We start from the raw sequence: 16,507 nt of genomic DNA on the forward strand, positions 1-16,507 counted from the left end.
GGACAGCATTTCAGGCAGCAGATTCCTCGTTGACACAGGGCGAAGATAAGCATCAATAGGTCCAACGAACCATCCACTCAGCTCGCTTCCAATGGACACCAAACATAGCCAGTACAGCCACTTCCTGGCAGATTATCCCTCCATTCTTGGTCCGCAGATCATGGCGGCCATGCTCAAACCTTGCTACCACTGGCCCAACATTGTATTCACGTGTCCGACACCTGGCATCAGACAAACTCACCCTTGCTAAGGTCTGATAGCCCACGGCCTCTCCCCTCCGTTTGGTGCCCAAGTCCAACGGCAGCTGGAGGCCCTGCAGCAATTACAGACGTCTAAACGATGCAACAACACCAGACTACTACCCAATTCCTCATAGCCAAGATTTTGCAGCAAATCTCCACAGCACAAAACTCTTCCCCAAAGTCAACCTGATCCAGGGATACCATCAGCTCCCCGTGCACCCAGATGACTTCCAGAAAACAGTGATCATCACCCATTTAGGCCTTTTTGAGTTCCTACGCATGTCATTTCGGTTGAAAAAATGCAGTGCAGACCTTTCAACGCCTCATGGATGCGGTCGGAAGAGACTTGCCTTTACTCTTCATATACCTCAACAATATCCTAGAGGCCAGCAGCACGCCTGAGAAGCACATGAGGCATTCCGCCAGCTTTTCACTCACCTCGCACAATTCAGCCTCACGGAGATGGACTTTCTGGGCTACAGAATTATCCCAGCGAGACTGATCCCTTTGCCAGACAAAGTCGAGGCCATCCGGTGGTTCACCAGACCAACAACACTGAAGGGACTTCAGGAATTAATGGGTATGGTGAATTTCTACAACAGATTCATCCCTGCAGCTGCCAAGATCATGTGCCCACTTTTTACGTTGATGTCAGGTTCATCAAGGGAGCTTGAATGGACAGAGGAGCTCACAGTGCATTCGAGCAGACGAAGAAGGCTCGGGCCAACATGACAATGCTAGTACACTATGATGGCCCTCACAGTGGATGCTTCCTGCTGTCCTGGAGCAGTTCATGAATGAGTCATGGCAGCCTCTCGCTTTCTTCAGTAGACACCTCTAGCCACCCAAGATGAAGTACAGCACATTTGATAGGGACCTGTTCACCCTCTAGCTGGCCATCCACCACTTCTGTTACTTCCTGGAAGGGCGTCCGTTCACTGTCTACACCGATCACAAGCCACTAACTTTCACCTTCTTGAAGTCCTCCGACCCGTGGTCTGCCAACAACAAAGACATTTATCCTACATCTCTGAATTCACGACTGCTATCCCACTTGTCAGGAAAGCACAACATGGTTGCAGACATACTCTCCAGACCCGCAGTCATTGCCCTGTCACAGGGCATAGGCTACTACAGTCTGGCCCAAGCACAGCTGGATGATCCAGAGACACTCAGCTTCAGAACGACAATCACTAGCTTGTTGCTCCAAGACCTCCTGCTGGACGGCGATGGCACAACACTCCTCTGCGACATTTCCGCTGGCCATCTCCGCCCTCTTATCCCTGCCCAATGGAGGACAGTTTTCGACATGATCCACGGGTTGTGCAGATGAAGGGGTGCGACAACGGTGTGACTGGTGTCAATTAAATTTGTTTGGCATGGCCTGTATAGACAGGGCACAGAATGGGCAAAGGCCTGCATAGACTGCCAGGCAGACGAGGTCCACGGATACACAAGACACCAGCTACAAGAATTCGACAATCCTTCCCAAAGATTCTCGCACGTACAAATTGACATCGTCAAGCCCTTGCCAATCTCTGGAGGGTCAAGTTACCTGCACAAAATGGTGGATATCCCAGACACATCTGCAGAGACATGCGCAAGGCCTTTCCTCTCTACCTGGGTTTCCCACTTTGATGTATCAGTAGACATCAGGACAGACCAAAGTGCCCAATTCACCTCTGCCCTGTGGACGGAGCTCTCAAAACTCCTGTGTAGCCAGCTTCATGGTACCACGGCCTACCACCCACAAGCTAACAGCCTAGCCGAGAGATTCCATCGCCACCTCAAGGCAATGTTGATGGCATGCCTCCAAAGGCCCAACTGGATGGACGAACTACCCTCGTTGCTACTGGGGATATGCACAGCACCCAAGGATGACCTTGGTGCCTCCTCTGCTGAACTGATCAATGGCGAGACCACTTCAGTCCCTGGCCAGTTCCTCCCACCTTAAACCAAGCACAACACTGTCACCACAGCCTTCCTCGAAAGGTTGTGGTACAATCTGGGGTCACCTGCACCACCATCACAGCATGGTCAGCCGCCTTGCAGCTACCCCCCACCCCCCCCCCCCCCCGAGACTTGGCCTCTTGTGACTATGTATTCGTGCACAGAGGCCCGCACAGGACTCCCCTTCAGCAGCATTATGAAGGTCTGTACAAAGTCCTGCACGGGAACATGTCCACATTCACTCTCGACATTGGAAGAGGAGCTATTCACAATGGACCAATTGAAAGTGGCCCACTTGGATTTGTCCCAGCCAACACAGGTCCCACCACCAGTGTGTAGAGGACGGCTGCTGAAGCAGCCAACCTCATCCGTGACGCATCGCAAGCCCATCGGTGTTGGTTCTGGAGGGGTGTTGTGTGGTGACGTACATGAATGCAGCAGCGAACCAGACCCGCTTGTTATGTGCAGGCGGCAGGACAGCCTCGACAAGGAGGACATCATGGGATTGTCTCTTCTTGTACAGACTGGAAGGGAGCATACGCACTCGCATCATTGTGACGCAAGCACCGGTGCATAAGGAGCGGAATGGAATCTTGCTTAAAGGATGCGAGTGAGATTCAAATAAAACCAACACACAGCCTGCCACTTCAATCTCTGCGCTGCGCTCACTCACAACACACTACAATTTGACAACAACTCATTATGAATGAGTATTGCAGATTATATTAACTTTAACAAGGGAAAACAATTAAAACAAGCTCAGAAAATCTGGGAGGTTTGAAGACGTTTGAAAAAAAATAATGATGGATACATGAGACAATGTGATAAGCACAGAAAAAGAACAGCCATAATGACAGCATGCATTCATGATCCAATCTGAAATGGTTTTGGTTTTTTTTCTCCGCTTTTTCAAATTGGCTATCCTTCTCATGCTCACCATAATATTTTAGCAGAAATTTATACCCCAAGAGGCCAACATATGGGCTTTCTAAATATCCAAACTGTAAAACTTGGGCCACATTTCTTAAATGAGGTTTTAAATTTACAAGAGCTTATGTCTAACATTGGTGAAGAGAATTGAGGCACAAACATAATTACAAATCAATGAGTTACAAAGCCTCTTGTACATCATTTTGATGGCCAAAAATATCTGCAGCAAAATATTGAGGGTAGAAAATTCATATTCATTTGGCCCAATGTTAAATGTATTGCTGTCATTTTAAAACACAAACTCCTAACATGACAAGGGGTTGGGGGGGGGGGGGGGGGGGAGAATTACTGAGCCCTTTTAAAAAAAATCTACCAGAAACATTCAGCTCCACAATTTAAACATAGAAGAGTACAGGAACAGGCCCTCTGGCCTACAATGTCTGCCCCAAAATATGCCAAATTAAACCAATTCTGTTGCTTGCTCTTGATGCATATATGTTTTCATATTTATCTGTCTAAAAGCCTCTTAAATGTTACTATCAAATCTGCTTCCAGCACTTGTCCTAGCTGCTCATTCAAGGCACCTAATGCTCTAATTAAAAAAAAACACCATATACCCCACCCCCTCACATAAAAGCACATCTTTTAGTGTCTGACAGTTTCAACTGGGAAAACATTTCTGACTGTTTACCCTATCAATGCCCCATAATTTTATGAACTATCAGATCACCCCTCAGCCTCCAAAACAATTCTAGTTTATCTCTCATTATAGCTCAGACTCTAATCTAGGTAAATCTTTCCTATACCATTTCAAAACCCTCCACATCCTTCCTGTAATGGAGTGACCAGAATTGTACACAACACTCCAAGTATGGTCTGAAGTTTTATATGGCTAGAATGCAACTTCTTTACTCTTTTCTCAATGCCCCAACCAATGAAAGCAAATGTGTCATATGCCTTTGTTAACCATCTATTTGAGATGAGATTAGAGTTTATTGTCTTTGTCATATACATTTCCAATGTACAAATGCACCAAAATTCTTATTTGCTGCAGCCGAACAGATATGCAAGATACACCAACTAGAATCATGAAAAATTACCACAATATGCGAAGAGAAAAAATAAATATAAAAATATAGATAAAGTCACAATGCAAAAGACAACTGTTTTAATTGCAGTGTTACGAGCTCAAAGGACCCCAAAACCCAACAGCAATAGACATTCACCAAGACAAGTAGTTACTTAAACAAAAGTTGTTTTTAATTATCTTTAAACATGAAAACAGAATCAAACTTTAACTTATCTCTATTAACTTAACTAACCCAACTTAACCCCCTTCTAATTCTAAGAGCACGTGTATGTAATGTGTGTGTAAATTTAAGAAAAGTTCTTTGGTTTACAGTTCAATCTCACTTCTCATTCTTCCAAGTTCACTGGTTGTAGCCAATTCTTATTCTGTGCACAGAATTTAACATGTATAAAGTTCACCAGGATTTTGTGCTCGAAAGGTAAATGTTTACCGCTCAGGAAGGTTCTTTGTAGTTTTGCAGAGAGAGATGGGTGTTGTTCCACGATTTCCACAACTGAGGTACCACCATTAGTCACCTCAATGTCTTGCTGATGAAACTTGCCCCATCAGGGTTCTCCAGGTGATAACCTCTTTCTTTCAGGTTACCATAGAGTTCCTTTCTGTTCCAATTATTCCAAAAGAAATAACAGACAGATAGCACTTCCAGCCATCCGCCACTCTGGAGTCTCTGTTTCAGTTCCAACAAGCTTCTCCTGGCTGATACACTTTCAGCTCTGTCTGTCTCTCTCTCTCTATCTCTGAGATTCAAACTCCAGCCACATGTCCTTCTCTCTCTCTCACTTGCAAAAACCCCTCCTTCTCCAGCAAACAATAGCAGTTAGTCTTCTGCTCCCATCTGTTGTTTTAGATAAACAAACCTCTCATTGACCTTTGAGTGAATACTTTGCAGAGAGGTCAAAAATGTCCAACACAGATGACCTGTGTCCAGTCCATTCATTTCATGACATCATTTCAATTAGCACCTACTTGTGAAATGTTCATAGCATTCTCCATAGTTTCTGTAAAGTCATTGAATATTAACTCTTCAGTATTTCAAATAAGATCTGTTTTAAAGTGTGTAACCTACTCTAATTTTACCAGTTTATCTCCCAAAAACATTCCCAAATATTCCATCACAACAGAAAGGTCTTTTGGTGATATTTTTAAGTTGATGGTTAGGGTTACAGTAGCACAGGAGGTTCAAAAGCCTAATTGCTGAAGAAAAAAATAACTATTCTTGAACTGCAAGTGTTGACCTTCAGGCTTCTATACCTTCTAACCAAAGGTAGCAATGAGAGGAGATTGTGACCAGGGTGATAGGGGTCATTTATAATGTTGGCTGTCTTCTTGAGGCAACATCTGACATAGAAATTTTCAACAGAGAGGCACATAAAGGCTCTGGTCTGCCTTCTTCAGTTGCCTCGATGTGCTGGGTCCAGAAGAGGTCCTCCAATTATGTGGACTCTCAAGAACTTGAAAGGTACTAACCCTCTTTGCATTGCATTCCTGTCAATGAAAGGAAGGGCATGGTCTCTTGGCCTCCCCTTCCTAAAGTCCACCACGTTTTTGGTCTTTTTGCTTTCTCCTTTCTTCCTTACCTCCACCACCTTTCCTTCCTTCTCCAATGAGAGAGGCCCCTGCTCTCTCTCCTTACAACTTCTCAGCTTCTTTCTCTTTACTCCTCTCACCAATAACTATCTATTACCTCTTAGCTATTAGCATGTGCTTCTCTTCCTCCCTCCTCTCCTCCTACTCCCTCCCCCCACCTTTTTATTTAGACATCAGTTATCAACTACCTGCTTTCCCATATTCCTAAAACAGAGTTCCGGCTCGAAACGTTGATTGCCTTTTGCTTCCTATGGATGCTGCTTGACCTGCTGAGTTTCTCGAGCACTTTTGTGCATTGAACTCATTGGCAACCCTGTTATTTTTGCACCTTTCCAAAGTCTGTCTGTCTGTATCAGTTTCTCAGGCTGTTTGGGGTCCTAGAATTCAAACAGAGTTATTGCTCCTTCTCGGTTTTTTTACTTCAACCCACACCAACTTAGTCGATGACCCCTCCAGGATGTCCTTCTTTTCCCCAGCTGTGATACAATTCTGATCAACAATACCACTCCACCCAACCCACAACTTTTTTACCTATCTTGCCTATTTCTTCCAAGAAATCAAAATCAATCAACCAATCATGTCCTTACATCAAGCACGTTAACTGTAATGGCCTCATTCCATGCACTGATCCATGCCACAAGTTTATCACTCTCGTTCTTAATACTTTTCACATTAAAGTAACTATATTTCAACCCATTTGACTAATTGCAATTATGCCTCCTCCAGTGCCTACGATTCCAGTTTCCCTGTTCATTTTCCCCAAATGCTTCATCATTTGACCCAACACTCTAGTTCTAATCCCCCATAAAACTTAATTTTTTTCAGCCAACTAGGGTGCTGGCATCAGAAAATTTTAGTTTCGAATGGTGCTGAACTTGACTCACAATTGTCAGTGTACAAAGAATAGAGTTGGAGACAAAGCATACAGCTGGAGTTCCCCATGTTGAGTTGGAGATCATGATTGGGGTCTGCCAATAAGGAAATCAAGGATCAATTGCAGAAAGACGAACAGAGATCATCAAGTTTTATTTAATTTTGTTGATATTATGGTATTAAATGCTGAGCTGTCGATAATGAATACTCACCTGTTCTTGTGGTCTAAGTGATCTAATGCAAAGTGGGCCAGCAAGATTGCATCTGCTGTTGAGCTGCTGGGATAACAAGTGAACTGCAGTATCCACTTTCAAAAAGCTATGGATCTGGACCCATACATACCTCTCTACATGAAAGCATTCAAGTGCCCTGCCATTAAAGTATATTTTTCCCTTACTTTTTACCTCCAAGTGCAACATTTCACATTGTACAGATTAAACTCCATCTGCCATTTTTCTGCCCATATCTGTAACTGATCTATATTCTACTGTATTATGCTATTCATGCTCTTGTTCTACAGTACAAAACTGGATGCCCAACTTGATTTTCTTTTCCACAGGTTCTACCTGCATCACAATTATTAAGCTTGATAGTACAATTTTCCTGACTCAAAATTCTCCATAACAATGAAAGTTCTAGAACCATTGCTCTCAACCAAACTGTTACTGAAATATTTTGCTTGAGAAAAATTGTCATCAGCCCATTTCTTTTGGAGTTATGAAACCCCAGTGCACATAACAAGTCAATTACGTATGATTAAAACAATGGTTTTCAATTTTTTTTTCTTTCCCCTCATACCATATACGTTGTAAAATCTACAGTATCACTACATATTAAATTTTCCATACAAAAAACCTTACAAAATATAAAACCACACATCGTCACACTCCTACTTATCCATGAAAAACCTATTAAAAAAATCAATGCAGGAAAGTCACATCAGCTTATATTGTTACAACATCCGTTATTTTCATCATTATTATAAAGATTGGGCCCCTATATGATCCAAATATGGCTGCCATATCTTGACAAATGTATCATACTTGTTTTTCAGATTATATGTAATTTTCCCCATAGGTAACCAGCCATTCATCTCTGCAGTCCTTCATGCTATGAGTAAGGGAGGGTCAGACAACGAAGTAATTGCAATACACTTCTTATTCATTGCTGAAGCTACTTTGACAAAAGAAATTTGGAACTAATTTATTACTTAATTCAATAAAATTATCCAAAAGATAAAGCTCCAGGATATCTGCGAAGGCCACCCCTATTATCCTGGTTAACAATTCTGCAATATCCTGCCAAAAAGGCCTCACCTTCACACATGACTATGTCACATGTAAAAACATTCCGGTTTCAATATCACATCTAAAACACATCTCCGATATTTCAGATTTTGACCTATGTAGCTTCTGTGGCAGGATATATCATCAACTAGCAACAAAACCTTTTTGATTATTCAAATAATAATGATCTTTCCCCTGCTCTGACAGTGACGTAAACAAAAAAAAATACCAGAAGCCCATGGAATCTTCCAAGAAAGAAGAACCCCTTCCTTTAGCACTATCTTGCAAAACTGCCCCTCTTCTGGTGCCATTATTGCCCTTAAACCAGAGTCTCCACCCTGCTACTATTTTCTTTTAAAAAGTTCTCGCTCTTTTATGAACTCTCCATGCAAATTTCCAAAACAATTAACAATAAATACAAGACGGTTCAAAAAAATATACACTTTTTACTTGGACCCATTGTAAAAATTCTTCTTAATCTTCTTGTTTAATTTCTTTAATCTTTTCATAATCTTCTTAAAAGTTCTCCCACTTCTTCCTTAGTCCTGATAAAATGTCGATTGCCTCCATTACTTTAACCCTCAGCGTTGCAGGATATATCATCGACTATTTTATGTTCTTTGACCGCAGTTGCCTTCAACATCATCAAACTCCTTCCTTTGCTTAATCAAAGTTGGGCTAAAGTCTTGAAAGAATAACACCTTTCTGCCGACAAACTCAAGCAGGCCATTGTGTTGCTTGAAGTAATCAAATGCTGCTCCAAAACTGTTTCAAGTTCCCGGTAACTCAAAAATCTTACCAGGACCAGCCGTGGTCACTGCTTGTCAAATCTTTTGGGTCTGAAGGTCCGATGAGCCCTTTCTATTTGTAGTTTTCCATTGAATTTGTTTTCTCCCAACACTCATGGGATCCAAGTTTCAAGGAAGCTCAACAGGTCTCTCCCTTTGGTCCTTAATTCAAACTAATAATTTGAACATTATTGAGTCTGCTAAAATTCTCCATGTGGTCGATCTTGTCCAGCATAGTTTGTTTATCCAAGTCCTACTACTTCCCGTCTTCTTCCAAAACTTTCAGCATTTCTTGCATTTTAATCAAGTCAACTATCACTTGGCCCATTTGTTCCATTAAATCATTAATTGGACTCTTTAAATTCAGTAATTTTTCTGGCACGTCTTTCATTGCGGTTTCAATGCCCCGTGAAACGGTTGCCTAAAGTCTCCATCTTATCCATGATTATATGGTTATTATATTAAGGTCTCACACTGACCCCCCCCCCCCCCCCCACCAACCCAGCACTGCCCGGTTTATTCGGTTCCAATACCGCTCTTGTGCCACTCCCTTTCGGGCTTTCACTCAACATTCCTGTCAGAGACAGTGTTCTCTTCAAATTTTGTTTTTTTTGCTGTCTTGGCTTCTTAGTGTTCATTTTGTTCCTCCACAGTGAAAAAAATTATTTTAAACCATCTTTTTAAAACTCTTCACAGAGAGCTCATCCAAGACATGTCTGTCTAGCTCCTTCACATGGCCACACCCACAAGCAATCCCTTACTAATCACTGAGCACTTATGGCACAGGGATTGTTCAAGGTGAATGCAAGCTTTAAAAAAAAGGTTGCCCACTCCTGATTTAGATCATCCAGTATTGAACTCTACACTCAATTCAGGCACAGCCCACATTTCCATAGATTTAAGGTAAGAGAGAAAAAATGAGGGTTTCTTTTTCACCCACAGTGGCAAGTATATGGAATACATTGCCTGAAAGTGTAATGGAAGCAGAGTCACTAAATGCATAGAGGAGTACTTGAATTACCAAGGCATAGAAAACAATAATTTAAAAAGCTGGAAGGTCCAATTAAAAGGATTTATGCTCACTGGTCAACACCACTCAATTTTATGGACCTTAATCATATCCCCTGCTCCATGAAAAAAAAACAGAACTTGCCTATCCAGTCTTGGCTCAAAACTGAAATACTCTATTCAGGCAACTTCCAACTGAATCTCCCCTGCATCCCCTCCAGCATTATTGTATCAGTGTGTTGGACCAGATAGCCATTCTGTACAACAATGAATTTTTTTTTTAATTGCACCTTCCTGACCGAAGTGGCTAAACTTTACACTGCTGTAACGTTTGCTCAGAACCTTGGATAGTTCAAGATGACCTCTCATTCGAAGTTCTTTAAAAAGTTCAATTTTTCTTCAGACCACCCCCCTCATCGTAGGTGGTACTAAGAGCCCTAAATGTTGACAAAGTAATTTTATGACACGACATCATATGGGCAGTAAAACCAGGACAATTTAGATGAATTGCTGCAAAGGGACTCTATGGGGTAACTTAACGCCCACCATTGAGCAAGGCTCGGTCACATCTCCAATCCACCCCACTTCAAATCATAGTCGGTGGCTTCGACTTAGCCAATCTCAAGAAAACCCTGCCCATTTACCACCAGTATGCAACCTGCTGAACCAGAGGTCGCAGTATGCTTGATCACTGCAACACCAAGATAAGGAAGGCCTCCTACTGTTCTTTCCCAACACCGCATTTTGGTGCGCTCCTTCTGCCTTCATACAGGCAGACCCTAAATGAAGAGAGGCTCCAAGGATCAGGACAGCCAGAAGGTGGTTGCAGGAGGCTGAAGAACAGTGACATCACTGCCTTGAGTCAGTGGATTGAGCCGTATTCAACAACTCAGCCGTGGATCTGATTAATTACACCAGGGTCATTACAGACTTTTATCAAGAGTTGTGGACAATTGCGTCCCCACCAAATCATTCAGAATTTTCCCCTAACCAGAAGCCCTGGATGAATTAAAGAATTCAGAACAGCTGAGAGCCAGATTATAGGCACTTAAGTCCAGAGATCCAGAACACTACACAAGGAGCAGGTACAACTGAACGAAAAACCATCTCCCAGATGAAATGGAGACTCTGGACAAGAATGGAAACAATGAAGAATACCTATCATCTGTAGCAGAGTCTAAATGACATAACCTGCTACAAAATCAAATCCTGTGCAGTAGGAGATAGCAAAGTTTCACTCCCAGATGAACTCAGTCTTTTATGCCCAATGCAAGCACAAGAACAAGGAAGAACCACTGCACACCCCGATGTTCCCTGACAATACTCCACTATCAGTATTCAATGATGATGTGCTGACTGCATTAGAGTGAATCCAAATCAAGCATCCGGTCAGCCAAAAACCAGTGGTAACCAACTTGCAAATATATTCACACATTTCAACATCTCACTCCAAAAAGGCCTGGTACCCATCCGTTTCAAACAGGCTTCAATCATGCCTGTGTCCAAGAAGAGTGTGCTCACCTGCCTAAATGACAACTGACCAGTGGAACTCACATACACAGAGATGAAGTGTTTTGAGAGGCTACTCTTGAAGCACATCGGTTCCTGTCCAAAGGGCAATAGGGATCAATTCCAATTTGCCCACTGCAACAAGAAGTCTACCGCAGATGCCATCTCACTAGCTCAGCATAAAGCCCTGGAACAACTGGAGGACAAAGATGCATACATCAGGATACTACACTTCAGCATTCAAAACCATCATCTCCTGAAAACTGATCAGAAAACTCAAAGACCTGGGCCTCAACATGCCACTGTGCAACTGAATCTTGAATTTCCTCATCTCCAGACTTCAACCTTATACCCATGACTGTTTGGCTCTGTACAACAATAATACTAACGACACATTTGCTGTCAATACCCCACTTTATACAACCCATTACTATGGTAATGAGTCAGTATATAGGAGGGAGACTGAAAACTTGGCTGAATGGTGTACTAACAAGAACCTCTCACCCAATGTCACCCAAACTGCTGCATGCAGACTGTATGAAAGGAAAAAGCAGTGCTGCACAATCCAATGATCATTGGGGGATCAGAGGTGGAGAGAATGAGCAAATTTAAAATATCTGAGAATCACCATCTCAGAGGATCTTTCCTTGCCCCAACATGTTAATGTCATAGTGAAAATACATCAACATCTCTACTTTCTCAGGATTTGGCAGAGGTTCGGTATGACATCGAAAGTCTTGGAAAACCTACAGATGTGTTGTGAAAATTATGTTGACGACCTGAAATGGGGCACCTATACCTCTGAGCGGAAAACACTGGAAAAGGTAATAGAAATAATAAACACACCAAAATGCTGGAGGATTTCAGCTGGTCTTTTCAGCATCTAAAGGAGATGAAGATATATTCCCAGAGTTTCAGGCCTGAGCCCTTCCCAGGTAGTGGGCACAGCCAAGTATATTACAGGCAAACGGCCCAGCACCATGGAATGCAGCGGCAATCAAGGGTCCACATCACCCAGTACATGCTCTTTTCTCACTGCTCCCATGAGGAGAGGTACAAATGCCACAAGACCCACACCACCAGGTTCAGGAACAGCTGCTACCCCTCCGCCATCAGATTCCTAAACAACGAACTCAAAAACTCACTTAAAGACCCCTATTTTGCATATTATTTTATTGAATATTTATTTTCTGTACTGCACAGTTTGTTTGCACTTCCTTCTTTTTACATTTTTCTCTATTGTATCCTATCTTTTCTTGAGTAGTTTATTTTCCCACTACCAATAATTAGAAATTCTCCCTGGATACAGGAAAAAGAATCTTAGGATTGTATGTGATGTCATGTATGTCAAACATAGAGCATTACTGCACAGTACAAGCCCTTCAGCCCACAGTGTTGCACTGATCTATATACCTACCAAAAAAAAACTAAACCCTCCCTACCTCATAAACCTCTTATATTTCTTTCATCCAATTAATAAATCCAGATCAGGTGGTGTTTGTGCAGAAAAGACAATCAGCAGACAATACAAGTAGGTTATTTAATAATTTATCTGCCACAGTCGAGGATGGATCCAAGTAGAGCTGTGTTACTAGATGCTGAGAAAGCCTTGATAGACTGGAGTGGGATTTTTTGGTGAAAGTGCTGGAAAAATTCTGGTTGGGACATTCATTCATAAATTGGGTTAAAGCATTGTACCACAAACCCAGGTCCAAAGTTGTCACTAATGAACAAACATCTCCAGCCTTCCCACTGACCAGATCTAGTAGATAGGGTTGTCCGCTTATACCCTGTTCTATTTATATTGGCTATTGAACCATTAGCAGAGGCTATTCGCCAGGATCCAGGAATCAAAGGGTTTAAAGTGGGCCAGGAAGAACACAAAATTAATTTGTTTGCAGATGATGTGTTAATATATTTGACAGAACCAGTAGGGTTAATGGTCAGGTTGCAGACTGTACTGGAGGACTATGGCAAAATTTCAGAATATAAAATTAATTATGATAAGAGTGAGATAATCCTGCTGACAAATGGGGATTGTGAGAGAGTAAATTTAAGTGGTTACAAAAGGGGATGAAGTATTTGGGAATAAAGATAAATAAGAATTTACAAAATTTATACAAACTGTATTATATCCCCCTACTTGGGAAGATTGAGGAGAGCATACCTGCCTATAACGTTGATAGGCAGAATTAACTGCATTAAAATGAACATGATCCCAAGGCTAAAATACCTCTTTCGATCTTTACCCATTCCACTGCCCCAGAGTTTTTTTTAAAGACACTTAGGAGATGTGTCAGACAATTCCTGTGAAAGAATAAAGTAGCTAGAGAATCCATGGAGAAATTGGCTTGGGACCATAGCCTGGGAGGAATGAGGCTCCCAGACTTTAAAAAATATTATGGGGCAGCCTAGGCAAACTTTATCACCCCATTCTTTAAGGGGAACAGTTTACCCTCCTGGGCACAAATTGGTCTACACAAGGAAGGGGAGAAGATAGAAGGAAAAATTATTTATAAATGGGATACTAAATTAATAATTCAAAAAAGATAACCTGATACTAAAGCATATAATCCACACATGGCAAAAAAAATATTAGGTTAAAAGTAAGGTGGTCTCCTAAAACACCCCTAACCCAGAACTAATTAATCCCTATGTCTATGGGTAACAAGATCCTGGTCACATGGTGCAGAAAGGGATCAGGTGTATCGAGGCCTGTTATGAGAAGGGGCAGCTCATGTCATTTGAGCAATTAAAAAACAAATTTGACTGATCAAACAAGACCTTCTTCTGCTACCTTCAATTAAGATCCTTTTTGAGGGACAATAAGTCCATCTATGGCCCTGCCATTGGGCAGTGATGTGGAGGCTCTAATTCGAAGGGGAATTTCAAGTCAATTCATCTCAGCTATGTATCTCTTGTTCCAAGGTGAGAGCCCGAAACCGGGCCTCCATAAAGCAAGGCAAAGATGGGAGTTAGATCCAGGAACAATAATTCTTGAAAGATTCTGGTCCAACTCCTGTTGGCACAGTATGACAGCAGTTATTAATGCCAGATATAAGCTGGTGCAGTATAATTTTTTGTACCAGCTATACCTTACACCGCACAAGGTTAAACCAGAAATCCCTGAATTGCACCTACGGCTCCTAGAACGCTTCCACCAGCGTTGTCTCCGCTCCATCCTCAACATTCATTGGAGCGCTTTCATCCCTAACGTCGAAGTACTCGAGATGAAAGAGGTCGACAGCATCGAGTCCACGCTGCTGAAGATCCAGCTGCGCTGGGTGGGTCACGTCTCCAGAATGGAGGACCATCGCCTTCCCAAGATCGTGTTATATGGCGAGCTCTCCACTGGCCTCCGTGACAGAGGTGCACCAAAGAAAAGGTACAAGGACTGCCTAAAGAAATCTCTTGGTGCCTGCCACATTGACCACTGCCAATGGGCTGATATCACCTCAAACCGTGCATCTTGGCGCCTCACAGTTTGGCGGGCAGCAACCTCCTTTGAAGAAGACCGCAGAGCCCACCTCACTGACAAAAGGCAAAGGAGGAAAAACCCAACACCCAACCCCAACCAACCAATTTTCCCCTGCAACCGCTGCAACCGTGTCTGCCTGTCCCGCATCGGACTTGTCAGCCACAAACAAGCCTGCAGCTGACGTGGACATTTACCCCCTCCATAAATCTTCGTCCGCGAAGCCAAGCCAAAGAAAAAAAAAGAAAAAAGAAAAGAGACAGGAGCTTTTGTGCATTCAACATGGCTATGCACTAAGGTGAGACTCTTTTGGGTAGAATTAGGGGAGATTTTGAAAAAAATTACAGGAGTGGAGTATTCACTGTTCCTGCAAGGGGATACTAAGGACGCTATTCCAAGATTCTCGAAACACCAAATTCAATTCATGAAGGTCACCTTGGCAGTAACTAGGAAATGTATAAGAGTTACCTGGAAATCTGACTCTCAACTAAGCACAACAAGATGGAACATGGAGATGCAGAGCTGTGTTCCATTGGAGACAATTACGATAATTTAAGAGGGAGACATGACACATCCGTTGAGGTGTGGCAGCCATACTTGTAACACATTAAAGCACAGGTGGGATTAGCCTTCCCAGAGCCTTTCTCAGTAGGAATACAGCAAATAACAGGAGAACAGTCCTGAAATATAAGAACGAGATGACAATTTGGAAGTCCTGCTGGCTTCCCTTTTTTCCCCCTGCCATGTATTTATATTTTTATTCTTAGTAATTGATTTTTAATGCCTTTACTGAGATTGACGTGGGAGGGAGGGTGAAAGATGGCGGGGAGGGGAGGGGGCGTCACACCGACAAACTTGCACTCAATGTTAGCAAAGCCAAGTTGATGATTATGGACTTCAGAAGAAAAATTAGGGAACACAACCCAGTTCTCATCGAGGACTCAGTAGTGGAGAGGGTCAAGAACTTCAAATTCCTGGGTGTAAGCATCTCTGAGCATTTGTCCTGGTGTTTCCACGTTAATGCAATCACATTCGGCTTACTAGTGGCTATACTTTGTGAGGTATTTGAGGAGATTTCAGTATGTCACCAAAGACTCTCGAAAAATTCTACAGGTGTACCACGAAGAACATTCTGGTTGGTTGCATTACTGTCTGGTGTGGAGGCACCAACTCTCTGGTCAAGAAAAAAAAACTTCAGAAGGTTGTTAACTTGGCTTCCAATATCACAGGCACCAGACTTCACATCAGTGAGGACATCAACAAGAGGCAGTGTCTTAAAAAAAAAAAGCAGCCTCTATCCTCAAAGACCCCCGCCACCCTGGCCATGCCCTCTTCACTCTGCTACCATTAAGAAAATGGTACAGGAACCTAAAAACAAGCACTCAGCAGCAGCCATCAGAGTCCTGAATAATCAATGAACCAAGACACTGCCTTATTTTTCGTCTACATTTTTTAAAATTTATTGTTGTAAGGTGGTTTATATGAATATACTGTGACACTGCCACAAATACAAATTTTGTGACTTGTTCATGACAATTAAATTCTGATTCCTAAATCTCTGCTGAGACCATACTTAGACTATTATATTTAGTTCTGGTCACTTCATTACAGGAATGATGTGGAAACTATGGAGAGGGTGCAGAGGAGATTAACCATGATTTCACCTAGATTGGAAAATATGTCTTATACGGCAAGGTTAGCAGAGTTAGGGCTTTTGCCTTTGGAGCAAAAGATGAGAGGTAATTTTATAGAGGTCTACAAGATTTTGA

At 42.4% G+C, this 16,507-nt stretch overlaps 1 protein-coding gene across 13 annotated transcripts in view; it reads right to left on the reverse strand.

Annotated features, from left to right (window-relative positions):
• The window catches only part of trappc9 (trafficking protein particle complex subunit 9), a 650,990-nt gene that overhangs the window by 590,244 nt on the left and 44,239 nt on the right, over window positions 1-16,507 (reverse strand). For 9 of the 13 annotated variants that reach the window (XR_011352375.1, XM_069921673.1, XM_069921672.1 and 6 more), the window contains exon 4: window positions 6,684-6,767. The exons of the other annotated variants lie outside the window; for them this stretch is intronic. Coding sequence is in view for 8 of the 9 variants with exons in the window: in XM_069921673.1 (XP_069777774.1) it covers window positions 6,684-6,767 (84 nt within the window). In the remaining variant the exon portion in view is untranslated. The remainder of the gene's footprint in view (window positions 1-6,683; window positions 6,768-16,507) is intronic. 13 annotated transcript variants of the gene reach the window in all.

The sequence above is a fragment of the Narcine bancroftii genome, chromosome 2 (assembly GCF_036971445.1).
Source record: "Narcine bancroftii isolate sNarBan1 chromosome 2, sNarBan1.hap1, whole genome shotgun sequence".
NCBI classification, from domain to species: Eukaryota; Metazoa; Chordata; class Chondrichthyes; order Torpediniformes; family Narcinidae; genus Narcine; species Narcine bancroftii.